Source organism: Polypterus senegalus, chromosome 11 (genome assembly GCF_016835505.1).
Source record: "Polypterus senegalus isolate Bchr_013 chromosome 11, ASM1683550v1, whole genome shotgun sequence".
Lineage (NCBI taxonomy): Eukaryota > Metazoa > Chordata > Cladistia > Polypteriformes > Polypteridae > Polypterus > Polypterus senegalus.
In genome coordinates, this window is record NC_053164.1 from 141,920,558 (window position 1) to 141,946,505 (window position 25,948).

A 25,948-nucleotide genomic window follows, 5' to 3' on the forward strand; every position below is an offset into this window, starting at 1 on the left:
TACCTAATTTGCTATAGGTACCATTTTATCAGTAATGAGGACCAGCAGAAGTCGGATAAAAAGCCCTGTTGTACACAGATAATGTTAATAATGGTATCTGTATTTCCGTTAAAGTAAGATAATGACCTATCCGCATGCTGATCTTGATGGACGTGTGTTTTTGTTTTACCCACTAAACCCGAGTCCTGACTTTTATTTTTACAAATAAAACTGGATTCTGTTACTGGCCAAAGCGAGTCCAGTCTTCTGCTCTTGGGGTGTAGCCAGTGCAAACTTCACTCAGACAAGAGATCTTGAAAATAAATGGATAGAGATGCCTTAAATAGTGGATAAGTTTCTTTCATCTAGTTACTCATTGCATAATTTTTGAACAAAACAAGTAAATATGAGTATTCTAATCTGTTGTTTTTTCTTTACATTCTTTTAGTTTTTTTTCAAGATCTGAAATCAAACAAGAAGCATTTTTTTGTGGGGCGCCTTCCATTGACTGACCCATGGTGGAAGATCACAGTACTTGTACGATCCAAAGAATCCCTGTACAGTGCAGATGGTTATCCTTTCTATGCCTTACGGACTCAGCTGGGATCAGAGAGCAAATCATTGATGTCCTTGTTCCTAACAAGTTGCCAAGTCCCCTCAGAGAATGTAGCCATCTTTTGCCAGTGGCTTTTTGGAGGGAAACAGAAAGAAATTGAGTTTGACAATTTGCCCAGCATACTGGAAAAGTTTTCGAAAGAGAAGTTGGATCATGCTGATGAAATAGCAGAAGATATAATGAAAAGGATCAACTCAATGGGTAATGACAATCTTTTATTTGAAAGCATATTTGGTATTATTCTGTTTCCCATAGCATTCATTTCTATAATCTTTTTTGTGTTTTCTTTTACGTTAGCTAGTGGCAAAGCTGTACAGGTTGCTGCACGATTTCCACTTATAATTTATTACCTGCCAAATTTATTGCCCCGTGAATTTGTAAATTCCATATTAACATATTCTAAAGAAGATGAAGAATCATGTTTCTTGGAGAAACTAGACACCATCCTAAAGGAAAATGTTTGGAAACTTGGATTTCGAAATGTAAGTATGATGATCCAGGTGTATTGCACCATTAGTAATATCTGTGTTTTCCAGGTGCATTTTGTAGTAAAAGGTAAAAATAATGATGTGATCACCATAAAAATGCTTCTGTCCCTGTCATTTCAATCTTCTTATGTTACTGTCACTCCCCATTGGTTTGATTTTTCATATTGGTCTTGAGCGTCAGACATTAATACACAATATTCAATGCATTTTCCTAAACCAGTATGATGCTCTTCTACTCGCCTCCAACCGTTTGAGTCTATTTGTGTCTGATAATGAGTGCACAAAGACTATGTTCATAAGAAGTGGATTTTTTTCCTTCTTATCACTTGTGATGCAGATCCAATCTTTTTAGAGAAGTGTGGACAACTTTCTTGTGCAGTGCTATATTCAATACAGACACTTTGTATGAGACATGACTGTGACTTGTGGTTGGATGCTTGAATCTGAAGTGTCCAGAAATGTACTGTCCTCAATTAAGACACAGTTCTCATTAGCCTCCTTAGCGTTACATTTTTTTTCTCCAAAATACATGTCAAAAGCATTGCATTTTTTTGGATTGAAAAATTATTTTTTTTGTCATCTTTCTACTGTAAAACATGTTAAACACTAAAAGTACAATGTCAGAATCATAGAAAGTATAATGATACTAATATTATGAACAGCACACTGCATATGTGCGAGTGATGTGAGCGTCCCTTTCGAATTCACCAAAATAGCTTTCAGTTTCAGTGCCTGAAGACAGATTCACTGTTTCAACACTGCTGATGAGAGGCATTTCTTACAAGATGCTATTATGAGATTAGGAGAAGACTTGTCTACACTGTTACCTGGGTAATTCTTGGGCCTGATGCTTACATAAGACACGCATATACTGTTGTCCGAGTAACGCTTAGCACTTACGCTGTTAGCACTTTTACAACCCGAGTAATCCTTGGGTCTTATGTGAGATGTGTGTGTATACCATTGCCGGAGTGACACTTGGGACTGATGCTTTTAGCACTGTTTTTACAGTCCAAATGATGCTTGGGTCTAATGCTAAGGAGGTTAATATAAATACATTTGAAAAAGAATCTTTTTTTTTTTTTCCCCCCTTCTAATTTGTTGTGGCTGTCCATTCATACTGAAATGTGTTTTTGAACGCTGAAAATGAATTGTTTTGAAAAATTATTCCAAAATGTATACATTTGAAAATGCATGCTCTTGCAAGTTTGTTTTATTGTGGCAGGACCTGTGGCAATCGTGTTTATTTTGTTATAGAATTTTTCAGATTTTTCTGCCTCAACCAATGAGTGTTGCCCCCTGAAACAATCTGCTGTATTTATTTTAAGAGGACACCCAGCCAGTACTATGTTTGGCTTTGGCTACATTCTACTCATTTGTAACTTTTAAAAGCAGTTGTAGGTCCTTGTCTGTCTAGACAAAGTCCGGTTTTATGATTGCTTCAAGTGCTCTTTGCTTTTCCTCATTCCTTCTGATAAATCTGTATTATCCTCCATAAACAAGCATTACTTTTGTTTGTCAAATTGTGCTTTTCCCAATACGAAAGATTTACAACTAAATATTTTAAAGCTAATTCTCCTAAGCATTTTTTTTAAATAAAAGTAATGTTTTTGAATTTGTCTGTGCTAGTATGGGCTAAATCTAATTTTATGTGACCTTCATTATATCTTTGCTTTGGATGTCAAGATATCACTGGCTCAGCATGTCCATGGGACAAAAAGGTGGCAGACTTAATAAGTATATGAGTTAACTGTCACCAGCCAATTCAGGCCAGTTAGGAAGCGTTTTATAATGGAACTGGTGTACCTTTTCCATATTTGGCTGAGAGGCTTGGAAAACAAAGTTGATATAAGTAGTTGTATGTCTCCTTAACACTGAAATTGTTAAACCACTAAATGCATTAAAACCCAACAAATCTCTCTCTTTCCAGTCCTGGTTCCTATTTTTGTGTGCACAGGTGTCTACGTATAGATATGGCAGTGCTATTTATGCTCGGAGCGACTGCTACTGTTTTGTATTCTATGTTCATCACTGAGACAACTTTTATAAATGTACTAAACTGAAATAATATTAAGTAGCACACCAGCCAGCACATTTGTGTTTATTGTTTCTATTAGGGTGAATGTCTTACAAATAAATTTTTATTTCATTTGCATCTGTGGGGTTGATTCAGGATAGATATCTATCTGTACACACTTGTATTTTTGAACTGCTTACAACAGTCAAATAAAATATTTCAATATAAGACAAAAATCATAGTCAAGTCATTTTAACCTGCAGTGTGAACACAGCTAAAATGTTCTAAATGCATTTTGGAGTGAGTGTGTGTGTGTTGGCAAGCAGCTAAAATGTTATATTCTACCATTAAATGAATAAAATTATTTAAACATTTGCCAATCTCCACATTTATTGCTGTTTATTTTGATCTGGTTTGTTTACTTTACATTTTATACTGGTGTTTTCTACCAAATTGAATAACTGATTAAGAAACCTAGATCGAGCACAAGCTGTACTTGAATTTTGGCGAAAGAGTATAGACAAAAATGTAATTTTGTTGTTGTTCTTAGTGAAATCATGCTGTACACAAGAGTGCCAAAATCTGTGAAACTTGAAAATTTTCCAGTTACATCTAATGTAATTTTTTTGCTTATAGTTGGCTTAAATTCTCATTCACTTGGCTTTTTTTTGTAGATGACCTACAGAGAATTAAATTTAGTCAGTTGTGAAGTTTCTCTGGAAGCATTTAAAAGATGCAACTTGCTTGAAAGTATTCCTGAACTTCAGTGCAATAGTCTAATGGTCTATGATGCCTTGAAACAAACATGCAGGCAAAATGGCCACACCTATGTCTGGATGAATAATTTAACCAAATCCCTGAAAATGATTCCTGATGACAAAGTCTGGGATGCCATCAAGTTCTTGAAGGACAACGGGGTTGTGATGCAGAAATCTAAAAGGATTATGCCCTGGAATTTGCATTTATGTGAGCAGAGCATTGTAAAGAGTGTGGAACAACTGGTGAATGCACCCTCTTGGTGCATTGAGTTAGATGTAAAGAAGGTTCTCCAAGAAGCACAATATCAAAGACATACGGGCACCTCAGACTTGGACCCTGATCAAGTGAAAGCTGCAGAAATGATGTGTGCCAATCCAGTAACAGTGATAAGTGGGAAGGGGGGCTGTGGGAAAACCACTGTTGTTAGCTTGATATTTCAGGAAGCAGCCAAGAATGAGTTAAACAATGAGGAGGCAGAGTTGCCCTTTTTAGACTTAATGAATGGCGAGAACAGTCTGATGGAAGAGGAAATTCTTGTGCTAGATGGGAAAAATCAACCAAAGGTTCTCCTTACAGCTCCTACAGGCAAAGCTGCTTCCCTTTTAAAAAAAAGAACTGGCTTTGATGCTTTCACATTACATCAGGTAAGTGTAGTTTGTAGAAAACGTAAAGTGAAAAAATGTTCCTACAGTGAGGGATACTTTAAGTTATGTAAAGATAATTTAATGTTTGAGTAGACACTGTTAGGGGTTAGGATTGTGTATTTGTAGACTTTTAGTAGCAGCAAGCCCACAGGAGGCATGGAAATATGCTTTGTACTGTTGCACTAAAGTGTTTAAACATGTTTTAGTTGTCTAGGAACTTAAGTTATACAGAGATGTTTTGATACTCTGACCAAGAATGATTTCTAACTTCAGTCTGCACTCAAGGCCTGGGTTTCATTTTTGATGGGGATGGGATTGTCTTGAAGTCACTGGAAATATCGGAGAATGTAATATGCATCAGGAAAGATTTTTAATTTAGGTCACATACAGTTCCTTATTTATTAATGGTCATTTTTAGCTACATGACAATTGAAAAATATTGTACATATTACTTAAAATTAGTGACTGACCTATCTTAGTTTTTAGTTGTTGTATTTAAATATTGGATGTTCCAAGAAAACAATTGAATGAAGTGAAAAATATTAACAAGTTTATGTTTTTACATTGAACATGTTTAAATTTAACATTTAAATGGGTTCAGGTTTTTTTTTTTTTTTTAAATAATGAACTAAGTGTGTGTTGTGGAGACTGGCCCGGACACAGACAGGCAGACATTGTTGTTACACCCAACACATGTTTATTAACAGTCCTATTATTTACAAAGTGCCACACAACCCCAAACGTCCTGGCCAACACACTCTGCCTTCTCACTCTTCAGGCCGCCTCCTTCTCTCCCAACTCCAGCCATTGTATGAAGGGAGGCGGCCCCTTTTATATTCCCGGATGTGCTCCAGGTGTGTCCCAGCAATCTTCCACTGACACGCCCTAGTGTGGCGGAAGTGCTGGCTGCATCCTCGGAAGCACCCCAGCGTCCCGGCCAGGTCGCCCTCCTGCCATCTCCGACAGTATATAGTTCAGGTGGCATCGGTACAAGTGTCTAATTGTTAAATTGATGCTTGAAAAAATAATATAGCCAGTTCTGACATATAAAGTTTGTTCACAGAATACAAAGTTATTTTAATGTATATAATTGTCAGATGTGAACACATTTTTAAGGGATTAATGAACAAATAAATGAATTGGTACACACACATATATCTGTAGTGTAGGACAAAGTGGGCATTGGCCATACTCGGGGGTTTTTGTGGCACACGCAAGGCCTGTTAAGACAGCGTATTTAACAGGGAAGCTGAAATTCAGCAATATAACCAACTTTGATCTAATCTGTACTTCATCTGAACAAAAATGTAAATCGGAGTTGAGCGGACACCTCTCAGAGGATCCCACAGACAAAAGGTGCCCAAGTGGACATTTCTTGAGCTTGTGATCACAAACTGAATGTGCTTGGATGTGATAATGAAAATAATGCTCCTATGAGCAGCCACTAGTTCTTTGAAGAGACCTTGATCGAATCACTTGAATTTACACTTTCCTTCATTACTAGCTGTACTCTTCTCTTCTCCCTTTCCTAAAACCTAAAAGTTGATGTGAGAGTTGCACACTAACAATACTCATTTTTTGGCATCCAGAAACCTGAGAGCCATTCAGCCAAGCCAAGTTTTGTGCCAGTGTCAAAGCACTTTTTGAGGAGACAGAGAAACATATCACTTCAAGAAGAAAACTTTAGAGTCTAAACTCTTGTTTCAGAACGGGTAATGGTTTTCTATATGAAGTTGTAGAGGACACGGCAAAGAGCCTAACAGCAATCTGAGGAAGGCAGCATCCACAGACAAGGGGCCACATAGCAAAGTGAAAGAGTGCACTCCAACGCAAGAAATGTTCCACACAATAGCAATTCCGCTCTACATCGGACACCATCCTTAAAGGCTGGATATTATAAAACAGTTTATCTATGCCACAGTAAATTAGATCTAAGTAGCTAGTAAACAGCCAGCCTTTTTTGTGTTGCATGTTTACCTGTCTCCTCAGTCTTGCATGCTGTCTTCTGTGTTTGTATACTTTATGTGCAATTGTCATTTCTATGACCCCTGCATTTATGAAGAAATTGTAGTATTCTGTTTCTTAAAATGAGTGTGCTTCAATTATCTTCATATGACTTTACTACATGGAAGGATAAGGTACAACATAAATGAAGTGGGAGCCTTACTAAATTATTCTAATTAATTATTTAATTACTGCAGTTCCCTAGGCAAAACAGATGATTAATTAATGAAGTTAAAATTCTCTCCTTTCCCTGCAATGGAGATGCATGCATTAATTAAAATGAAATATATCCTCATATAATATGTATTATTTAATGAACATTATTATGCATCTAGGAGTATGCTTGCCATATTCTTATCCTGCTTTACTTATATATTTTTACTTTTTATCTTTTAAAAGCTTCACCATTTTAATTTGCATGCAAGAAAGAGTACCTGGTTACTAGACTTGATAGCCTACTGGAACTTTCAAATTTCCCTGTCGTCTTCCCATTTGTCATGACACTGGCACAAACTTGTCACAGACAACAGATTCCAAAGATACATAGAAAAAGAATGTGGGATGAGTGACTGTTGCAAAAGAAGATGCATTTGAATACATTTTAATAAAATGACAAACATAAGGGCACCAGTCATAATTCATAATCTTTGAATAATTACATTTTAAAAAGTTGTTGGGGATTCAGTAAATCCTCTTTTTGCTCATGAGCTGAGCAAAATAACTTCACTGAAAAGAATCTAAATGCCCCTCGATAGGCTAAACTTTCCTTCCCACTTTCACAGTTGTGGATCTCTCTGATTATGTTAACACATTTACACACCGTTCACAGTACTCTGTGGGTTATATTTTCAGGGTCTCTTGATTTTTGTCTCCGTCTGTTGCTAATTACTATTCTTGTATTGCAGACTTTCTGCTTGCAGATTTGTTGAAGTAAAATCTTATTGTGGAGGAGGGGTTTGCGTGTCCCAATGATCCTAGGAGCTATGTTGGGTGCTTTATGCCCCTGGTAGGGTCTCCCAAGGCAAACTGGTCCTAGGTAATGGACGAGACAAGGAGCGATTCAGAAAACCTACCATGAAGAATAAAAAAGTTGGACGCTGTTTTCCCTTGCCTGGACGCAGGTCACCGAGGCCCCCCTCTGGGGCCAGGCCTGGAGGTTGGGCTTGATGGCCAGCGCCTGATGGCCAGGCCTGCACCCATGGGGCTTGGCCGGGCACAGCCCAAAGAGGCAACGTGGGTCCCCCTTCCTGTGGGCTCACTACCTGTAGGAAGGGCCAAAAAGTTGGATGCAGTGCAAGTTGGGTGGTGGCCGAAGGGGGGGACCTTGGCATCCTGATCCTCGGCTACAGAAGCTGGCTCTTGGGATGTGGAATTTCTCCTTTCTGAAGGGGAAGGAGCCTGAGCTAGTGCGCAAGGTTGAGAGGTTCCGGCTAGATATAGTTGGGCACACCTCGACACACAGCGTAGACTCTGGAACCTATCTTCTTGAGAGGGGCTGGACTCTCTACCATTCTGGAGTTGACCCCGGTGAGAGGTGCCGAGCAGGTGTGGGCATACTTTATTGTACCAAGGCTTGGAGCCTGTTCATTGGGGTTCACCCAGGTAGACGATAGGGTAGCCTCCCTCGGCCTTCAGGTGGGGGGGACGGTTTCTATCTGTTTACGCTGAACAGCAGTCTAGATTACCCACCCTTTTTGGAGTCCCTGGAGGGGTGCTAGAGGGCACACCTTCTAGGGACTTCCTCATTCTGCTGGGAGACTTCAATGCTCACGTGGGCAATGACAATGGTGTTTTGTTATTGGACTTCTGTGCTTGCCACGGATTGTCCATAACAAACACCATGTTCAAGCATTATGGTGTCCATTTTTGCACCAGGACAGCCTAAGCCACAGTTCTATGATCAGGTTTGTGGTCGTGTCGTCGAACTTGCGGCCACATGTCTTGGACACTCGGTTGAAGAGAGGGATGGAACTGTCAACTGATCACCACCTGGTGGTGAGTTGGCTTCGATGGTGGGAGAGGATGGTGGTCAGGCCTGGTAGGCCCAAACGTATTGTGAGGGTCTGCTGGGAACATCTGGCAGAGTATCCTGTTAGAGGTAGATTCAACTCCCACCTACAGCAGAACTTTGACCACGTTCCGAGGGAGGTGGGTGACATTGAGTCCGAATGGGCCATGTTCCATGCCTCTATTGTTGAGGCAGCTGACCGGAGCTGCGGCCGTAAGGTGGTTGATGCTTGTCGTGGTGGCAATCTCTGAACCCATTGGTGGACACCGGCGGTGAGGGGTGCCGTCAAGCTGAAGAAGGAGTTCTACAGGACCTTTTTGTCTGTGGGACTCTGGAGGCAGCTAATAGGTACCGGCAGGCCAAGCGGAAATGGCTTCGGTGGTTGCTGAGGCAAAAACACTGGTGTGGGAGGAGTTTGGGGAGGCCATGGAGGAGTTTGGGGAGGCCATGGAGGAGTTTGGGGAGGCCATGGAGGAGTTTGGGGAGGCCATGGAGGAGTTTGGGGAGGCCATGAAGAATGATTTTCGGACGGCTTCGAGGAGATTCTGGTCCACCATCCGGCATCTCAGGAGGGTAAAGCGTGCAGTTAACACTGTGTATGGTGGGGATGGTGTGCCGCTGAAGATGTTGTCCAGTTTGCTTCATCAGGCCGTGATTTTCAGCTCTCACTGGATCGGTTCGCAGCAGAGTGTGAAACAGCTGGGATGGGAATCAGCACCTCCAAATCCGAGACCAATGGTCCTCAGCCGGAAAAGAGTGGAGTGCTTTCTCAGGGTTGGAAGCAAGATCCTGCCACAAGTGGAGAAGCTCAAGTATCTCGGGGTCTTGTTCATGAGTGGGGGAAGAATGTAGCGGGGAGATTGACAGGCGGATTGGTGCAGTTTCCGCAGTGATGTGGGCTCTGCATCGGCCTATTGTGGCGAAAAAAGGAGCTGAGCCGTAAGGCAAAGCTCTCAATTTTTACGGTCAATCTACGTTCCTACCCTCACCTATGGTCATGAGCTGTGGGTAGTGACCGAAAGAATGAGATTGCAAATACAAGCAGGGTGTAGATATAAAGAGTAGAGCCACTGCTCCTCTGCTTCGAGAGGAGGCTCAGGCATCTGATCAGGATGCCTCCTGGACGCCTCCCTGGTGAGGTATTCTGGGCACATCTAACTAGGAGGAGGTCCCAGGGAAGAACCAGGACGCGGTGGAGGGACTATGTCTCTCGGCTGGCCTGGGAACGCATTGGGATTCCCCAGGAGGAATTAGTAGAAGTGGCCGGGGAAAGGGAAGTCTGGGCATCTCTGCTCAAGCTGCTGCCCACACAACCCGATCTTGGATAAGTGGAAAAGGAAGGAAGGAAGGATGGATGCTCTCCATGTTCATAATAATGATGTCACAATTTAAAGATAAACTGCTTAATTTTATTTAGTAGTCAAGAGGTTAAATTCTTATTGCAAAGCCTGTCTTTTCCTATAAAATGTCTCATTTGGAGACCTGGCAAATTCTAGAGCTATTCTAGTAATTTCTTTGATTAACTCTGACACCTTCTTGGTTTCCAATTTATTTTTGTGAGAAGGATATGCAATCTGTCCTCTTAAAAATGCCTTCGTAGTAATGCATTTTCTTAGCATAAATACAAGTATCTTGGAATTGCTATGTCGAGAAAGGCCCGATTGAGTGAGCTTGTTGCAAGTGAAATTGCAGACTGCATTTACACTATTTAAAATTCAATTTGTTGATGCTTAAACCATTAGAGCAATGGGTTTTCTTCCTGCAGGTTATGTGTCAACCTTAAGTGGGTAAGGGGGTGTGCCTCATGATATTGAGGCATCCTGGCCATTGTTGCCAGTGCTCTGGGAATCCCTTAAATGGATAACTGTTGCCATTTCCATTACATATAGGGCTGTGGTCTTCAAATTCAGTCCTTTGGGGCCACTGTGGCAGCAAGGTTTTTATTCCAACCAGTTTCACAAATCAGTGACTCACTAGTACGCACATTCCTCTAATGGATTAGTTGCCATTTTTCTTATTCTGCCTTCAGCAAGGTGCTCCAGCACAATATTTACTTTTAGAGCAAATTCCAAATTATACCTTTTATTGTTAATAACTTTAAAAATTACTTTACCATTTTATTTTTACCATTTCCTGTAGAGTTTGCCCCCTTACATGTATCCAAATGTTGACTATTAGTGATGAGCAGTGCAGGCACAGGTGCAAAAAACCCTGAATTGTAAAGGGCACAGCTGCTTCTGTGACATGTTTGTCTATGTGCGGATTTAAAATAAATGACTAAATGCTGCAAGTCACCTTTTAGTTCACGCTTTACTTCATATTTTTCCCATAAAATCTGTTCCTTAGGTATTTCTTCCTCACTAACATTATCTGTTTTTTTTGGATGCACCCACAGTTTCAGAAATTATGTGCTGAAATAAGAAATATACTTGGTCATTCATCAAGTGCAGGTACAAAATAACTTTGTTAGAACCCCTTGCTTCAACAGTGAAATTTATTTGGTCTTTGTTGAATGTTTTTAGAATGCAAATTCATATAAACTGCTGCCAAATGTGAAAAGTGATGACTATTCATTTGTTGTGTGCAAACTCTGTATAACATACTAATTCACATCAAGGATTATATGAATCTAGCAAACCATGATAGCTGGCAGTTCAGTTTAGTAGGTTTGTAGGAACATTATTATATTAATTTTGTGGAATAACTAGAGAGAGTGTTTTTTTGAATGAGATTGTGTACACCTCATTTTCATATTTTTTTCTTGTTTTCTTCCATAGGTGTATTGGAGTTTCATGACTGAAAAGAAGAAAGACGTTAATCTTTCAAAATGGAAATTTGCTAAAGTGCAGGTCTTGGTTGTGGATGAAGGCAGCCTGGTTTCTGTCTATATGCTCAGTTCTGTGCTCAGTGTGCTTACGCAGCACGCAGAGCTAAAGAAGCTGGTCATTTTAGGTGGGTGTGTTGACCTTTATTTTGTACCATTTAAATACTTTTTAGGGCTTTGCTGGAGGAGAAAATTCTATTGTAGCTAATTGCTGCATTTCAGTACTGATGAAAGTGTGATGTTGTGAAACCTTTTTATATACAGTAAATGTTACTTTGTTTTTGTGCTGGTGATCAAGAAATGAGCAAAGATAGCAAATTTGAACCAACAGATAAGTAATTACTACTGTAAAGAGATTAACAATGGATTCACCTATTATACTGATCTTTTGTTCAGTTTTTCTACACGTTGCTGTAAAGGACTCCGTTCATTTGGTAGTTTCACAGGTAATGGTTGTTTAGCTCCTCCATGTAAAGTGATGATAAAGAAACTGAAAAAAGAAACGTTCAGCCCAAACAGAATTACCATTTGTAATTCACTTAATTTTGTTTTTTGCTTACTTGTTTTAATTGTTTTAGTCTGTAAGTTTATATTTTAGATTGATAAATATTAGGAAAAGCTTAGTTTAAAAAAATATGTTGTATTGAGTTATACTTTTAACAGCACTAAAATGTATTGTAGTTTTTCTCAATAACATAAACACATGCATAATCTAAATAAATATAAATAGACAATATGTTTTACATTTTGAGCGGTTAATCTGTAAAGTAAGGTATGTTAAAGCAATTAAGAATCATTATTTCTTTAGTCTGTTTGGCCCCTTTATTGTGCTGATATAATTGTTTACTGTAGTAGCTGCCAGCTGGAGTTTTTCCTGTCCCGTCTGCCCACCTGACTATTGGACTTATCAAGATAACCATTAGAGATTTAAAAAATGAGTTTAGTTAATGGTAATTTAAGCTAAGCTAAAGGAAACCTTAATTTCTATTATTTATATGTTCATTTGTATTGTGTAGGTTTATATTCATTTTCTTTTTGTAAGTTTACTTTTTTACTTCTTTAACTTCTTGTTAGTTCTTTGAGCTACACGTTTTGTACGACAATGTGCCTATGTAAAAATATATTGTTGTATATTGTAATTTTTTTCTCTCCAATATAGGTGATATAAGGCAGTTGCCCAGTATTGATCCTGGTAATACTCTGGTGGATATGTTCAATGGTTTTTCCAAGATTGGTTGGGCTGTGGAGATGCGAACAAATCATCGGGCAGAATCTCAACTCATTGTGGAAAATGCAGGAAGGTATACTTGTGAATCCAATGTATTACTCAAGCTTTGATTGATCCGACCCTCTATTCTTTAAACTTATTACAAATATATATTTTTATTTGGGCTGTTGATTTAATCGCAATTAAGATGTTTCTGTGATTACATTTTTTTAATGCAACACCTAAATATGTTAATTTAATGTGGTTAATTTGAGTATGCTTCACATATTGTTAATAAAGCAGTGTCAAGTGAATCAAAGTCAATAAATACTGTAGTTATAATGGGTCAATGGAGTCAGCTTCGCTTGATCATTTTCTAGGTTGTTTCTTCATAATGATTTTGATCCATACACATCAGTGGAACCACCCTGAAGGAAAATGTGAATGCACAAATTGTCATCAGCCTCTGAAGATGTGCTACTGATGCCATATTTGTTTTCCATGACATTAGTAGTTGGGCAATGCAAACAACTATTGTTGCTGTTATTCCTTCAGTATCTTGCACAAATATTGCCTTTTTCACTCTGCTGTGGCAGTAACATCAGGAATGCTGGTGCTCCAGTTGTTTGGGGAGCTAGTTAAGGAATAGGTTATGTATAGCATGCAATAAAGTGAAAAGGAACTGAAGAAAAGTTATATATATGTATTTAATCCTTCATGTGCTATGGGATTCATTTAATCCACCCAGTTTAGGATCCCAGGGAGACCGTGATTATTGAAAAAGGATGGAAAAGGGGGATTGATGTTTACTTCACAGTGCATGTCTTAACTGAGAAGTAGTTGACCACTACTTTTAAATCAAAATGAGCTTTATTAGAGTTTATATTCTGTTGTGCCTAATAATGCAACTGACATCCTAAGAAGAAATAAAGGCTTAAAATAAGGAGCACTAGTTGAAGTTGAATAATAAAATGAATAGCATTGAATCTTTAATGTTATCATCCTAAACTGAAATGTAGTAGTAATGAATGTTGCAATGCTTTATTTTCCTTTGTGTTCAAGGAAAAAAAAATATCATTGTAAGTGTGGGCAAGTTAGTATTAAGTAAGTAAACTTATTTGTTACCATTTGCAGGTAATAAGTAATGTATAGTAACTAAACTCATTTTTAAAGATGGTGTTCCAAACATTTTGTTTTCTGTATCTTAAAAAAAGTATTCTTAAACAACCAGTTTAAATAAACTAGTGGACTTAAACAACTGACTGAGTAAATAGTCAGAAAATCAGTAATGTCTTACTTTTTTATCTTATTTTAAAGAGAGAATTATTGACAGAAACAGCCAAAGTGCTAAACTAATTTGTATTGTGATGTGGCTCAAAAAAAAACGCTTTTGACTGATTAGTGTTTCACTTTTTTCTGTTACACAAAACTAACTAGAACATTTCTATATGTTATTAACTGTTTTCTATTATAAATCACGGAGTTATTTTTGCTTTCTTAAATCCTTGCTGCATTCTGATGGGATTTGTTTACTCCTGTCCACAGCTTTAAAATTTAATATCCAGTTCCTGCTGTATGTTTCTAAGATTCTGTCAAGAACTGCATAAATTCAGTAAAGCGTGTGTGTGTCTTTCATTTTTTTTTTTTTTATGTATACCTAGGTTTTTAAAATTGTTCAATCTATGAACAATAGAATGGTTTGATAAGGAATAACAATGAAAGCCTAAAATCGCTATACTTTTAACTGGAAAAAAATATTCAATTTTATTTAATTTGTGGTGGGGATGTTGGGTTTAGTTTAATCCCAACCACAGGGTAACATCTGTTGGGGAGATTTTCTTGGCTTTGAGAGATTTCAACAATGATATGATCATTGTGGGATACCCAGTTTATCTCACCTTTTGCATTCACTAAAATTATGCATTTACAATTTTCTGTTTATTAACTGATAACAAGAACTAATTTAATTCAATACTACAAATTGAAATGTTGTGATTGCCATTTGGATTAGTGAATACTGTGTGTGTGTGTGTGTGTGTGTGTGTGTGTGTATGTATGTATGTATGTTAATTTTGACAATTCATTTTGATTTAGTTTTAGTCTGTCTTCTGACTAAATTGCATTTTAGTTGTAGTCACTTTTTGGTCTTTTAATGTTTGTTAGTTTTAGTTGACAAAAAGTAAATTTTAGTCAAGAAAAAGTAAATCCACATTAGTTGACTAAAAGTTAAAGTAAATTAGTCAAACAGTCAGTGAGGTGGAAGTGCTGAGGTCCAGGGCTCTCTAGGCCCAGGGGCACCACCTGACGGTGACCATGAGCCCCTACAGGGTAGAGCTTCAAAGCTCTGTACCCGTGGCCCCCAAAGGAACCAGGGTGGGTCACCCCCACGTGGTCTGAGGTGAACATAAGCCCTCTTCCGGTCCTTCTGGGTGTCCCGGCTGGGTCGCCACCCCAAGCATCTCCGACAGGGCCCCACCGCCAGCGAAGACCTGTCAGGTGGAGTGGCACATCCTGCGAGGGCAGCTTACCTCCGAAGTGGGTCCTACTCCTGAAGCGCTGGGGTCCGGTCCTATCAAACAAACAGAAATGGGGCGGAGAGGCCGCCTGGATGCCACCACCTGGCGTCCTCTCGTGCCTCGCACACGCTGCGTTCCCCCCTTCTACCGGCACCCCAGGGCCTACTCCTTTGGCACCCCCTCCGAGGTTGTCATGCCCCTTTGGTTGGAGACACTCGCACCTCCGTAGCCTCCGCCAGTTGTGGCAGCATCCCCTTGCCAGCGAAGAGTCCTCTGGCCAAACAGCCTGTCCGATGAGGGCAGGTCCCCAACGAAGCGGGTCCTACTGCTCGTCCAGGGTCCGGTCCTGCAACACACAGAAACAAGAGGGCAGAGCTGCTGCCTGGTCACCCTCTCCTGGCGTCCATCTGTGCCACGCACTGGCAGCATTCCCACCTCCAACCGGCACCCCGGAACTTGCCTGTTCGGCACCCCCTCCGCGGGTTCCGTGTCTTTCCTGTCGTTTAAACAGACGAGACCGCCTGCACACCTGTCCTCTCCGCTGACTTCAAAGCCTGGGGTCCTAGGAACTATTGAAATCGTCAGAAAAAAAAATTTAAATGTAGAGATGTCGGGTAATTTGAAAGGAAATACTCTTAGGTTTCATGTTGCCAATGTGCTTGCATCGCTTGTGCATTAGCGGCTAAGCGATTGTCTTTCTTTTGGGGTTTTCCTTTGCCTCCGTGCTCACCTCGCTTGTGTATTCGCGGGGGGAGGAAATGTAAAAGGGATAATGTTTTGCCGATGTGCTCGCCTCGCTTCTGTATTAGCTGCTAAGCCAGTGACTTTTTCCTCAGGTTTCGATTTGGCGACGTACTGGGCCCACTTGTGTATCCTCGGAGGTGGAGCCCTTACCCCAACTACACCTCTCACTTCCAGGCCGGACACACACACACACACACACACATTTCCACACCTAGACATTTATACATAAGAAAATATTTAGGGGTTAAAAAAACAGCATCGCTAGATAAATATATTAATCCAAAATATTGAAAATGACTTGATGGATTTGATTGAAATTTGGTGATGTAGAAAAAACTAAATTAGCCAACATGTTTTATTTGTATGTTTGTTTGTCATTAATAATGCTCTAGCGAAAGGTACAGCAGTCTTGTAGATAAATGGGGTGTACTAGTTTATATAAATGAAGACTGTCAGCAGGAGTGAAGTGAAGGAGGCAAAGTTGAGCAGAGTTCCATGTTCAGCAAGTGCTTGCCAGGTGCTGTGGCTATCCGTGCTGTCAATTTCATACAAATGATCCAGTAACAAAGATATTTAATATATATTACCCCCTTACCTGCAACTTTATGAAAATGCAGAACTGGGGACAACAGTTCCCATCAGCCAGACATCATTCCCCCCCAACCAATTTGGGATAACATATTTCTTTGTCTGGGTTAGTATTTATTTTATAGCAGTATTTTAAAACTTTGTGGCCTTGGGACCCAGTTTTACCATTTTTTTAAGTTAATTGAAGACCCACAGACAGCATTTGAAGGGAGGTCTTTGATTAAATGAGTGCTCTTAGAAACACTGAGCCTTAACTGCTTTGGCGAACAGTGGGTGTGTCACATATGACAATAAACCTGAAGTAACCTGATTGCACATTTTTTGTCAGTGCATTGCCTTGCGTTTGTTGTTCTCCTGCATATTGTCGTTAAGTTCATTTTATCAACAATCAGCATTCAACGCTCTTATTTTTTTATTTTTTATTTTTTTAAAAGAGATGATAGGAAAAAAATACCGCAGATGGAGCCAGACCACGAATGAACAGAATGAGGCATGATTTTTTTATTTTTTTTTTCTCAATACCTAATGGAGATGCTGCTTTTCAGAATGTGATTTTAATAAAAAAAATTAATAGGGTGGTGCTTTTGAGTGATTTATTAGTAACTTTTATTTGGTAGACATTTATGTAAGTCACTGTATAATGAGGCAGTAATAATTTTAGACATTTGATGCTAATGGAGAGTCAAGATTTTTTTTTTTTGCTTTAAATGAGTCAACTTTTAAATCACTTTTGTAACATTACCGAATAGAGCTTTAATATGTTTCACAACACCACCATGTAGGTTTATATGTAGTATCTTCTACCGTAAGCAGCTCAAGTGAATTAATAATATTAGCATCTGGTTAAAAATACAAATATTGTATACAGAAAAGTGCTTAGTTACATAGTATTTCTAATGCATCTAGTTGGAATTATAACTCATTGACTTACAAAAGTGCCCAAGTGAAGCTGGGTAACACTGCTAGTTCAAGATATTTTGATTTAAACAAAATTCTTTAAGGCTGCCTTTTATAACATCACACTTTTTAGGTCAGGTTTGTTAGAAAATTACATTTGCTCTTGTGAGATTGCGTCAGTGTATGCAGGACACATTAGCTGGCTAATAACATTTATGAAGAATGATATTGAATAGATAAGTAAAATTACCAAGTTACCAGTTTCAAGTGTCAATTCCTAATGCTTTAATTTTTCAAATGCTCCCCTTCTTTTTAGATTTGTCACAACTTTATAGCTATATTTTTGAGTAGAATGTATTCTTAAGTTAAACTTGTCAGTTTATAAGACTGATTTCATAATTCCTGTAAAATGGTCTTTGTTCTGTTTTCAAGCTGCATCACATAACTGATCAGACTTTATTCTTGTTTACACCTGTGTACCAATCCTGAATTTTCCTACAGAACTGAACAATAATTGCTGCTACATGGAGACGGTGCCCCAATTGCTCATACCATCCAAATATGCATTGTTTGTACTTTACCACATTTGGCACATTTTTTGTTGTTACAGCAATGAAAATTGTTTGATTTCAAATACATAAACATCCATCCATCCATCCATCCATTCTCCAACCCGCTAAATCCGAATACAGGGTCACGGGGGTCTGCTGGAGCCAAACCCAGCCAACACCGGGCACAAGGCAGGAACCAATCCTGGGCAGGGTGCCAACCCACTGCAGGACACACACAAACACACCCACACACTAGGGCCAATTTAGAATCGCCAATCCACCTAACCTGCATGTCTTTGGATTGTGGGAGGAAACTGGAGCGCCTGGAGGAAACCCACGCAGACACGGGGAGAACATGCAAACTCCATGCAGGGAGGACCCGGGAAGCGAACCTGGGTCTTCTAATTGCGAGGCAGCAGCGCCACCACCGTGCCGAATACATAAACAACATAAAGGAATTGTTTGCTGATTCCATTTCAGCAGTTAAAAGAAAACACTTATCAGCCTTGATAACAGTGTGTTTCCAAGATTGTGCACATTTGTTAATGCATTATATGATGCATACAATTAATATTTGCATATTTAGATAAACTGTAGGTGCTGAAATTGCTCTATTCACCATGTTATTTCTGAACTACATTTCCTATAAAGCTGTGCATTGACTTTAATAGCAGCATTTCTGATCCATGTAAAAAATGGCTTTGTTAATGACAGTAAGTGAGACTTTCGAAGAGGATCTTGTGTGTGTGTGCACACACTTTGTTTCTTTGGACAAGGCCTCAGTTTAAATGAAACAGTGGCAGCACTGGCGGACCAGAGAAAAGACTACTTGAATTTGAAACATTTTTTCTATTGTATTGCTATGTAATTATGGTATCAAATTAATGTGGTTAATTGTGTCTTTTTATATGTTTTTATCTTCTTTAGAATATCTGATATGGGCATGAAGGGTTGCTGGAATCCCCTGGATTTTGATCTCATTGTCTCTCCAGATAAGAATGGACTTTCTCCCATCTCTCCGGATTGCAAGTTTATATTTGTATCTCTGCCAGGACATTGTGCAGATGGTGAGTTGGACTTTTAGTATGTACACGGTTGAAATATTAAAGTATTTTCTATCTGAGAGACACAGATATACGATGTCCTCCATAATGTTTGGGACAAAGACAAATTTTTTCATTTCTACAGTTTAAAATGTCAAAAAAAAAAAAAATCAAACCATTCAAAGGTGATTAAAGTGTGCATTGCAGACTTTAAGGGTATTTGCATACATTTTGGTCACACCATATAGAACTGACAACACTTTTCATAAATTTAATAGCACTTGTTATTGGCATCAAAGGTGTTTGTGATTACTTGGGTTTGTTTCATTGCTTCATTAGTGTGGCCATAAGATAACTAGGCTTAATTCTACCTACGAACTACCTTTGGGGTCTGTAGTTGCTATTGTTCAACATGAAGACAAGAGATGTACCAATAAAAGTTAAAGAAGCCATTATGAGGCTGAAAAATGAGAATAAAACCATTTGAAACATCAGTAAAACCTTAAGATTATCTAAATCAATGGTCTGGAGTATCACTAAGTTGAAAGAATGTACTGGTGAGCTTCGTACTCGCAAAGGGACTGGTAGGCCAAGGAAGACCTCCACTGCTGAGGACAGAAGAATCTCTCCCTGTGGTAAAGAAAAAGCCAGATACACCTGTCTGACAGATAAGAAACAGCCTTCAGGAGGCAGAGGTGTACGTGTCAAGAGACTATTATGTACAGAAGACTTCATGAACGGAAATACAGTGGCCATACTATAAGGTTAGCAAAATACCCGTGCTTCGCAACGGAGAAGTTGTGTATTTAAAGAAGTTATGAAAAGGAAACATTGTAAAAATAACATAACATGATTGTCAATGTAATTGTTGTAGGCTTATTTTTGTATTGAGATTGAATTTGATGATTGTAAAGAGTTTAATTTATGATTGTAAATGTTGTGTATGAGAAATGCACATTTTTAGGATGTAAGGATCTCTTTGTAAACAACGTTTGCAGTTCTGCCCTCGGGCTTTAAAATGACCAAGCTGTCTGCTGAGCTTACTCTTGACCATGCAACGTACAGTTGGCCATGTGAAAAGAAATCTTGTGTCAAGTCAATGCCGATCTTTTTTAGTCTGGCCCTGTGACTTATTTATTGTCCCATTTTCTATACACTTGAAAGTGACAACAAAACAATTCCGTGGCAGCAGTTGGTTCACATGTAGAACCATTGGTTGAGAGCTTAAGCATTTCACTGCTAGAGTGGTCCTGTGTAGTATAATTGTCTCCTGTACTGTCGTCATCAGTCCACATCTTGAACCTATCCTAGTTATTCAGTACATAAGACACAATTGTCTCTGCAGATATCAAGGCTGAGACTGATATGGCCATACATTTAAGTAAGAGAGCGAATGGAAGAGGCAGTTAAAATCTCGGGGCATGGAAACCACTGGGTACGGGTCGGTGAAATTGTGATCGATGGTGATCACCAGAATAGACATGTTATTCGGGGTAAACTTGCACCCGCTGAGAAAGAAAGTACGAAAGAAGGCGAGAAGTGGTGGAGCAGGGAGTGAAAACCAGAAGGCAGGACCAGGAAGACGTACGTGAGCAAGTAAGAAAGCCCAGCAATGACAGCCTTGAAGCCAAAAAAAAGGCAACAGGCACGAGGAGGTAAATGTGAAGCAAGGCCAACAATATCAGGCTTGAAGCAGTGGAGGAAAGTAAGGAAGCGAGTGATGAGGCACATGAGTGCGGGATGTCAATGTATATAGGCAGGGAACCAACCATGTGGTAGGTGCGAGTGGACAGCGGCTGTGCAGAAAAAGGAAGGGGGACCGTGAAATGAAATAAATCATCTGTTAACGGAAATAAGGAATGAAACCGTCAAAAGGAGAGGTCAGTTCCAAAAGTTCCTTACGGCAGAATAGTGACAACCGCCAAAAAGAAGACATTATTTTCGAAAGTTTGTTACAGGGCACAGCGAAAAATAAAACTTACTTAACATTTGTAAGTACAGTGTAAAGAATGAGCATAGGAAATTTGGGCTTGCTACGTATATTGGAAGTTGCTGAAATAGTGAGAAGGGGTTTCCCCCTATCTACATATAGAGTTTAAGGGGTACACCCATACAATATGCAATAGGACACGAAACATACCCAACTTTTGTAAGTTCACTGCAAGGAATGAGCACACAAAATTTCAACTTCCCACCTCTTTGGAAAGTGGGAGAATTAGTGATGAGTCAGTAATGGTTTTGCCTTTTATATGTATAGATGCAAACCACTAGTTAGTCACAAAAAACGGATGACCAGATTAGTTTGTTAAAAAGTACTCAAAAGAGCTAGCAGAATTCAGGAAAATGTTCTTGTGAACGGATGAGAACAATAACCAGTGTCAGAGTAATGATGAGAGCAAATGTAAATGAAGATGCAAAGGAACTGCCCAAGATCCAAAGCATACCACCTCATCTGTTATGTTGGAGTGCTATGGCTTGGGCATATATGGCTGTCACGAGTACTGGCATACTTTTCTGAATATGTGACTGCTGATGGCAGTTGCCCAATGAATTCTGAGATGTATAGAAACATCTGTTGAAGTTCTAGTAAATGCCTCTAAACTCACAGGACAGCACTTCATCCTACAACAAAATAATGATCTTAAACATCCTGCTAAGTCAACACAAGATATTTTCTAAGCTAAAAAATGTAAAGTTCTTGAATGGCCAAGTCAGTCCCCCTAGAACGCTGAGCTTAAGGGCTATTGATATTGATTTGCATATTCAAAGAGGTGTAATTCTGGGAGGAGTTGGGACGGGACAGCAGGCGCATGTACAAAAAGTGTTGGCATTTCTACATGATGTGAATGAAATGCATGCAAATATACTTAAAGTATGCAATGTACACCTTAATCATATCTGAATTGTTTGATTTGTAATTATAAACTCCTTACATAGAAATCTGTGAACTCTTGCAAAGTGACATTATTAAGGAACATGTACAAACACACAAAGCCACACAATAATATCTTTGTGTGCTATATCATGGAAATCTCTGATCTATTTTCCCATGAATTCTACATTTGCCTGAAATGATTAGCTAATTTTGCCGTCTGTGTTATGCTCAACATAAATTCTGATATTTAGCATTGTGTGTTATGTCAAATTTCCATCAGATAAAAGATCCTTTGCATAGGGAATAAATATACTGTTAATTTTATGTGTGATTGGCTTTTTTTAAATTTGTTTTAGTAGTCTGTGCTCTTAACTATAATAATTTGGTGCTAGAGAAGTGCTATAGAAAAATAATTATTGTTGTGACTGGTAAAGTCAGTCTCATTTGTAGCCATAATAAAATACTGAATTTGACAGTAGTTTAAGTTGCCACTCTTTGATCTCACACAGAGAATACTCCTACTTGCTTGCTTGCTAGATCTTTTGAAACTGGGATGTGCTGATGCTATATTTGTTGTTCTTATTAATTTGGTTTTCTGAGACATATACTAACCAATGCTCCAAATTTGTCCTCAAGCATTTTTAAGTTAATCCATTCAGTTAATTTAAGATTTATTCATCCTTTCATTTTAAAACCCACTTAATTTAATTGTAGGGATGCAGTAGCTAGACCCGATCCTAGTTGCATTGGGCACAAGGCGCCAGTCCATTGCATGACCTACTCATGCACACCCGCAAACTCATACTACCCCATTTAGAGTTAACAATTAACCTGCCTTGTGTATATTGCACATCATGGGTTGTTGGAGTAAAGCTGGAGAAACCAAAGAAACATCCACACAGATGAGAACAGAATATGTAAACTTCATGCAGACAGAAACAGTCAACAAAAATGTAAACTCTGTAAACGCACGCAAGTAGTAATTTAGCTTTTCCAAAGGTGGTGACTTAAAGTCATACTATCAAATGTAATTTGACAATCCTTCCTTCTGAAAGCAGCCTTCCTGTCCAATAGTCTCTGCCTAAATGTCTGAGTAACCTTGTTAACAGTATTTCAGTGGTCCCCCCCCCCTTAGTGCTGTTGATGGAGTGCAATAACAAACTTTAGAAATTACTAGCTACATAATGAATACACATTATTAAATTAAGGAGCCAATCCCAGCCAACACGGGGCGCAAGATAAACAAAGCCTGGGCATGGCGCCAGCCCATCGCAGGGCACGCGCACACACACACACATACACACACGGGACAATTTGGAATCGCCAATGCACCTAACCTGCATGTCTTTGGACTGTGGGAGGAAACCCATGCAGACACTGGGAGAACATGCAAACTCCACGCAGGGAGGACCTGGGAAGCGAACCCTGGTCTCCTAACTGTGAGGCGGCAGCGCTACCCACTGTGCCACCGTGCCGCCACCTTTTTAACATACAATAAAAAATGAAACCTAACAATATCTGTCCATTAACGTAATCGTTGAACTATGGCCAGTTGACTATGGAGGGAAGCAAAATAAAATCTCAAGTCAGCAGTGTCCCAGGAGAAAATAAGCCCCTGGGGAGTCTTTGATTCCAAGGCTCTAATTATCTCGGATGTCTTTCCGTGAGCAGGAAGACTGTTTGGAAGTAGAGTAGTGGCACCAAGTGCTACAGCAGGATACTAAGAAGAGGTACAGAATAGAGAAGGTTAGTATTTTCTTCCCACACAGTGAGTAAATTTAAAGCGCCTGTAGGGCCATTGTGCAACATAAACAGTTTTCTCGTCATTACCTTTGTCATATACTTGCATCACCTTCTTCCAAATGTGTTAAGATACTGACCTTTGTGATTCCTGTAAATTGACTCTATAGCACATGAAGAAAACCTGTTTTATCAAGCTATTTCATAAGCTATTCACATGATCGTAAGCATCAAAATATATTAAGGCTTTTTATCATCCTGTAGTAATTTCTTTATATATATATAATATATATATATATATATATATATATATATATATATATATATTATATATATATAATATATATATATTATATATATATATATATATATATATATATATATATATATATATATAACAGTTCATAGTGAGAGATGGAGCTTGTTCCTGTAGACATGTTGTGCAAGTTGGGTCCACCATCCCATGATGATTAATTACTTTATAGGATAGCGTTTCAGAGGGCTGATGTAATAGTACAGTTCATATGCAGCCAATTTTTAAGGAAGGTCCTTTAATTGTGTATATAACTTCAAAAAAGGATAATCTTAAATTAGCTCTTCAGTTTACATCTGTGGAACAATAATGGGATTTAGAAATGTTGTCCATAAGTTCATAATATACTGCTACAATTATGAGTTACAGCTGTTGTGGAGAAATCTTCAGGAAAAAGTGAGCAGAGTCTTCAGAAAGGCAGTCAGAATTTAGACTTTATTGCAGAGAAACAATTGCAGAGCACATGAAGCCATCTCAGTTCATGGAGTGAGGCCTGTGGTTTGGGTGCAGTTTGTTTTTATTTCAGTTCTAATCACAAAACATCCCCATAATTCTCATCATTCACTATACATGTTATCTTCCTAATAATGACATCGTACAGTACCTGTTTTCATAACAATTACCTTGCCTTGTGAACCTCTTTCTCCTAATCAATCTTTTTATAACAATCATTAGGACTCGAATGTTGTGCTTGCTGCCTGGTCCAGAGATGACCATCATCTTATCATGTTTAATATTCTTCACATTCCCAATCTTCAGCTAATAAAAATTGGAGGCATTTTAATTGATCAGCCCTCATCAAGTTGGACCCAAGATGATCCACATATAAAAAAACTGAACTGTTCAATTAATACTTGCTTGTTGCGCCGGCATCCAGTAAGACTAAAGTCATAGGCAGCTGTGCTTGTAAGCGCAGCATGCAGCTTTACTGATAAAAGCTAAGCTGCTGCAGCTGGAAGCAGGCGAGTGGCCTTGAATCAGCAAGCACAGTGCTAAAGCCTTTATTAATGAACCCTTAAATTTTTATATTGCTCAAAGCCAGATGATATAATAGGTGTTGTTTTTATCTTGATTAATTAAGATATTGATTCACGAGGAAGCATTAACATAGGAACTTAAATGGTATCTAGAATGTATGTATAGTGAACAAAGGCATCTGCGTCATCTGCCAGCAATGTGCAGCCACATACGGTCTGACTTGCCAATACAGGAGCTAACCTTGATAATCAATTCTTAAAACTTCTGTATAATTCAATCTAACTAACATAATACAGTTTGTTTTTAGTCCAGTCATCTGAAATGTTCATGAGCCTTAATATATAAATTTAAATGCTAAAATGTTTATACACTCACCTAAAGGATTATTAGGAACACCATACTAATACGGTGTTTGACCCCCTTTCACCTTCAGAACTGCCTTAATTCTACGTGGCACTGATTCAACAAGGTGCTGAAAGCATTCTTTAGAAATGTTGGCCCATATTGATAGGATAGCATCTTGCAGTTGATGGAGATTTGTGGGATGCACATCCAGGGCACGAAGCTCCCGTTCCACCACATCCCAAAGATGCTCTATTGGGTTGAGATCTGGTGACTGTGGGGGCCATTTTAGTACAGTGAACACATTGTCATGTTCAAGAAACCAATTTGAAATGATTCGAGCTTTGTGACATGGTGCATTATCCTGCTGGAAGTAGCCATCAGAGGATGGGTACATGGTGGTCATGAAGGGATGGACATGGTCAGAAACAATGCTCAGGTAGCCCGTGGCATTTAAACGATGCCCAATTGGCACTAAGGGGCCCAAAGTGTGCCAAGTAAACATCCCCCACACCATTACACCACCACCACCAGCCTGCACAGTGGTAACAAGGCATGATGGATCCATGTCCTCATTCTGTTTACGCCAAATTCTGACTCTACCATTTGAATGTCTCAACAGAAATCGAGACTCATCAGACCAGGCAACATTTTTCCAGTCTTCAACTGTCCAATTTTGGTGAGCTGTGCAAATTGTAGCCTTTTTTTTCCTATTTATAGTGGAGATGAGTGGTACCCGGTGGGGTCTTCTACTGTTGTAGCCCATCCGCCTCAAGGTTGTGCGTGTTGTGGCTTCACAAATGCTTTGCTGCATA

The 25,948-nt window shown here is 39.1% G+C and overlaps 1 protein-coding gene across 1 annotated transcript in view; it reads left to right on the forward strand.

Annotated features, from left to right (window-relative positions):
* Nucleotides 1–25,948, forward strand: part of helb (helicase (DNA) B) — an 89,163-nt gene that overhangs the window by 19,213 nt on the left and 44,002 nt on the right. The window contains exons 2-7 of the mRNA XM_039769732.1: nt 428–796; nt 893–1,077; nt 3,775–4,503; nt 11,293–11,467; nt 12,499–12,640; nt 18,770–18,909. Coding sequence (XP_039625666.1) covers nt 428–796; nt 893–1,077; nt 3,775–4,503; nt 11,293–11,467; nt 12,499–12,640; nt 18,770–18,909 — 1,740 coding nt within the window. The remainder of the gene's footprint in view (nt 1–427; nt 797–892; nt 1,078–3,774; nt 4,504–11,292; nt 11,468–12,498; nt 12,641–18,769; nt 18,910–25,948) is intronic.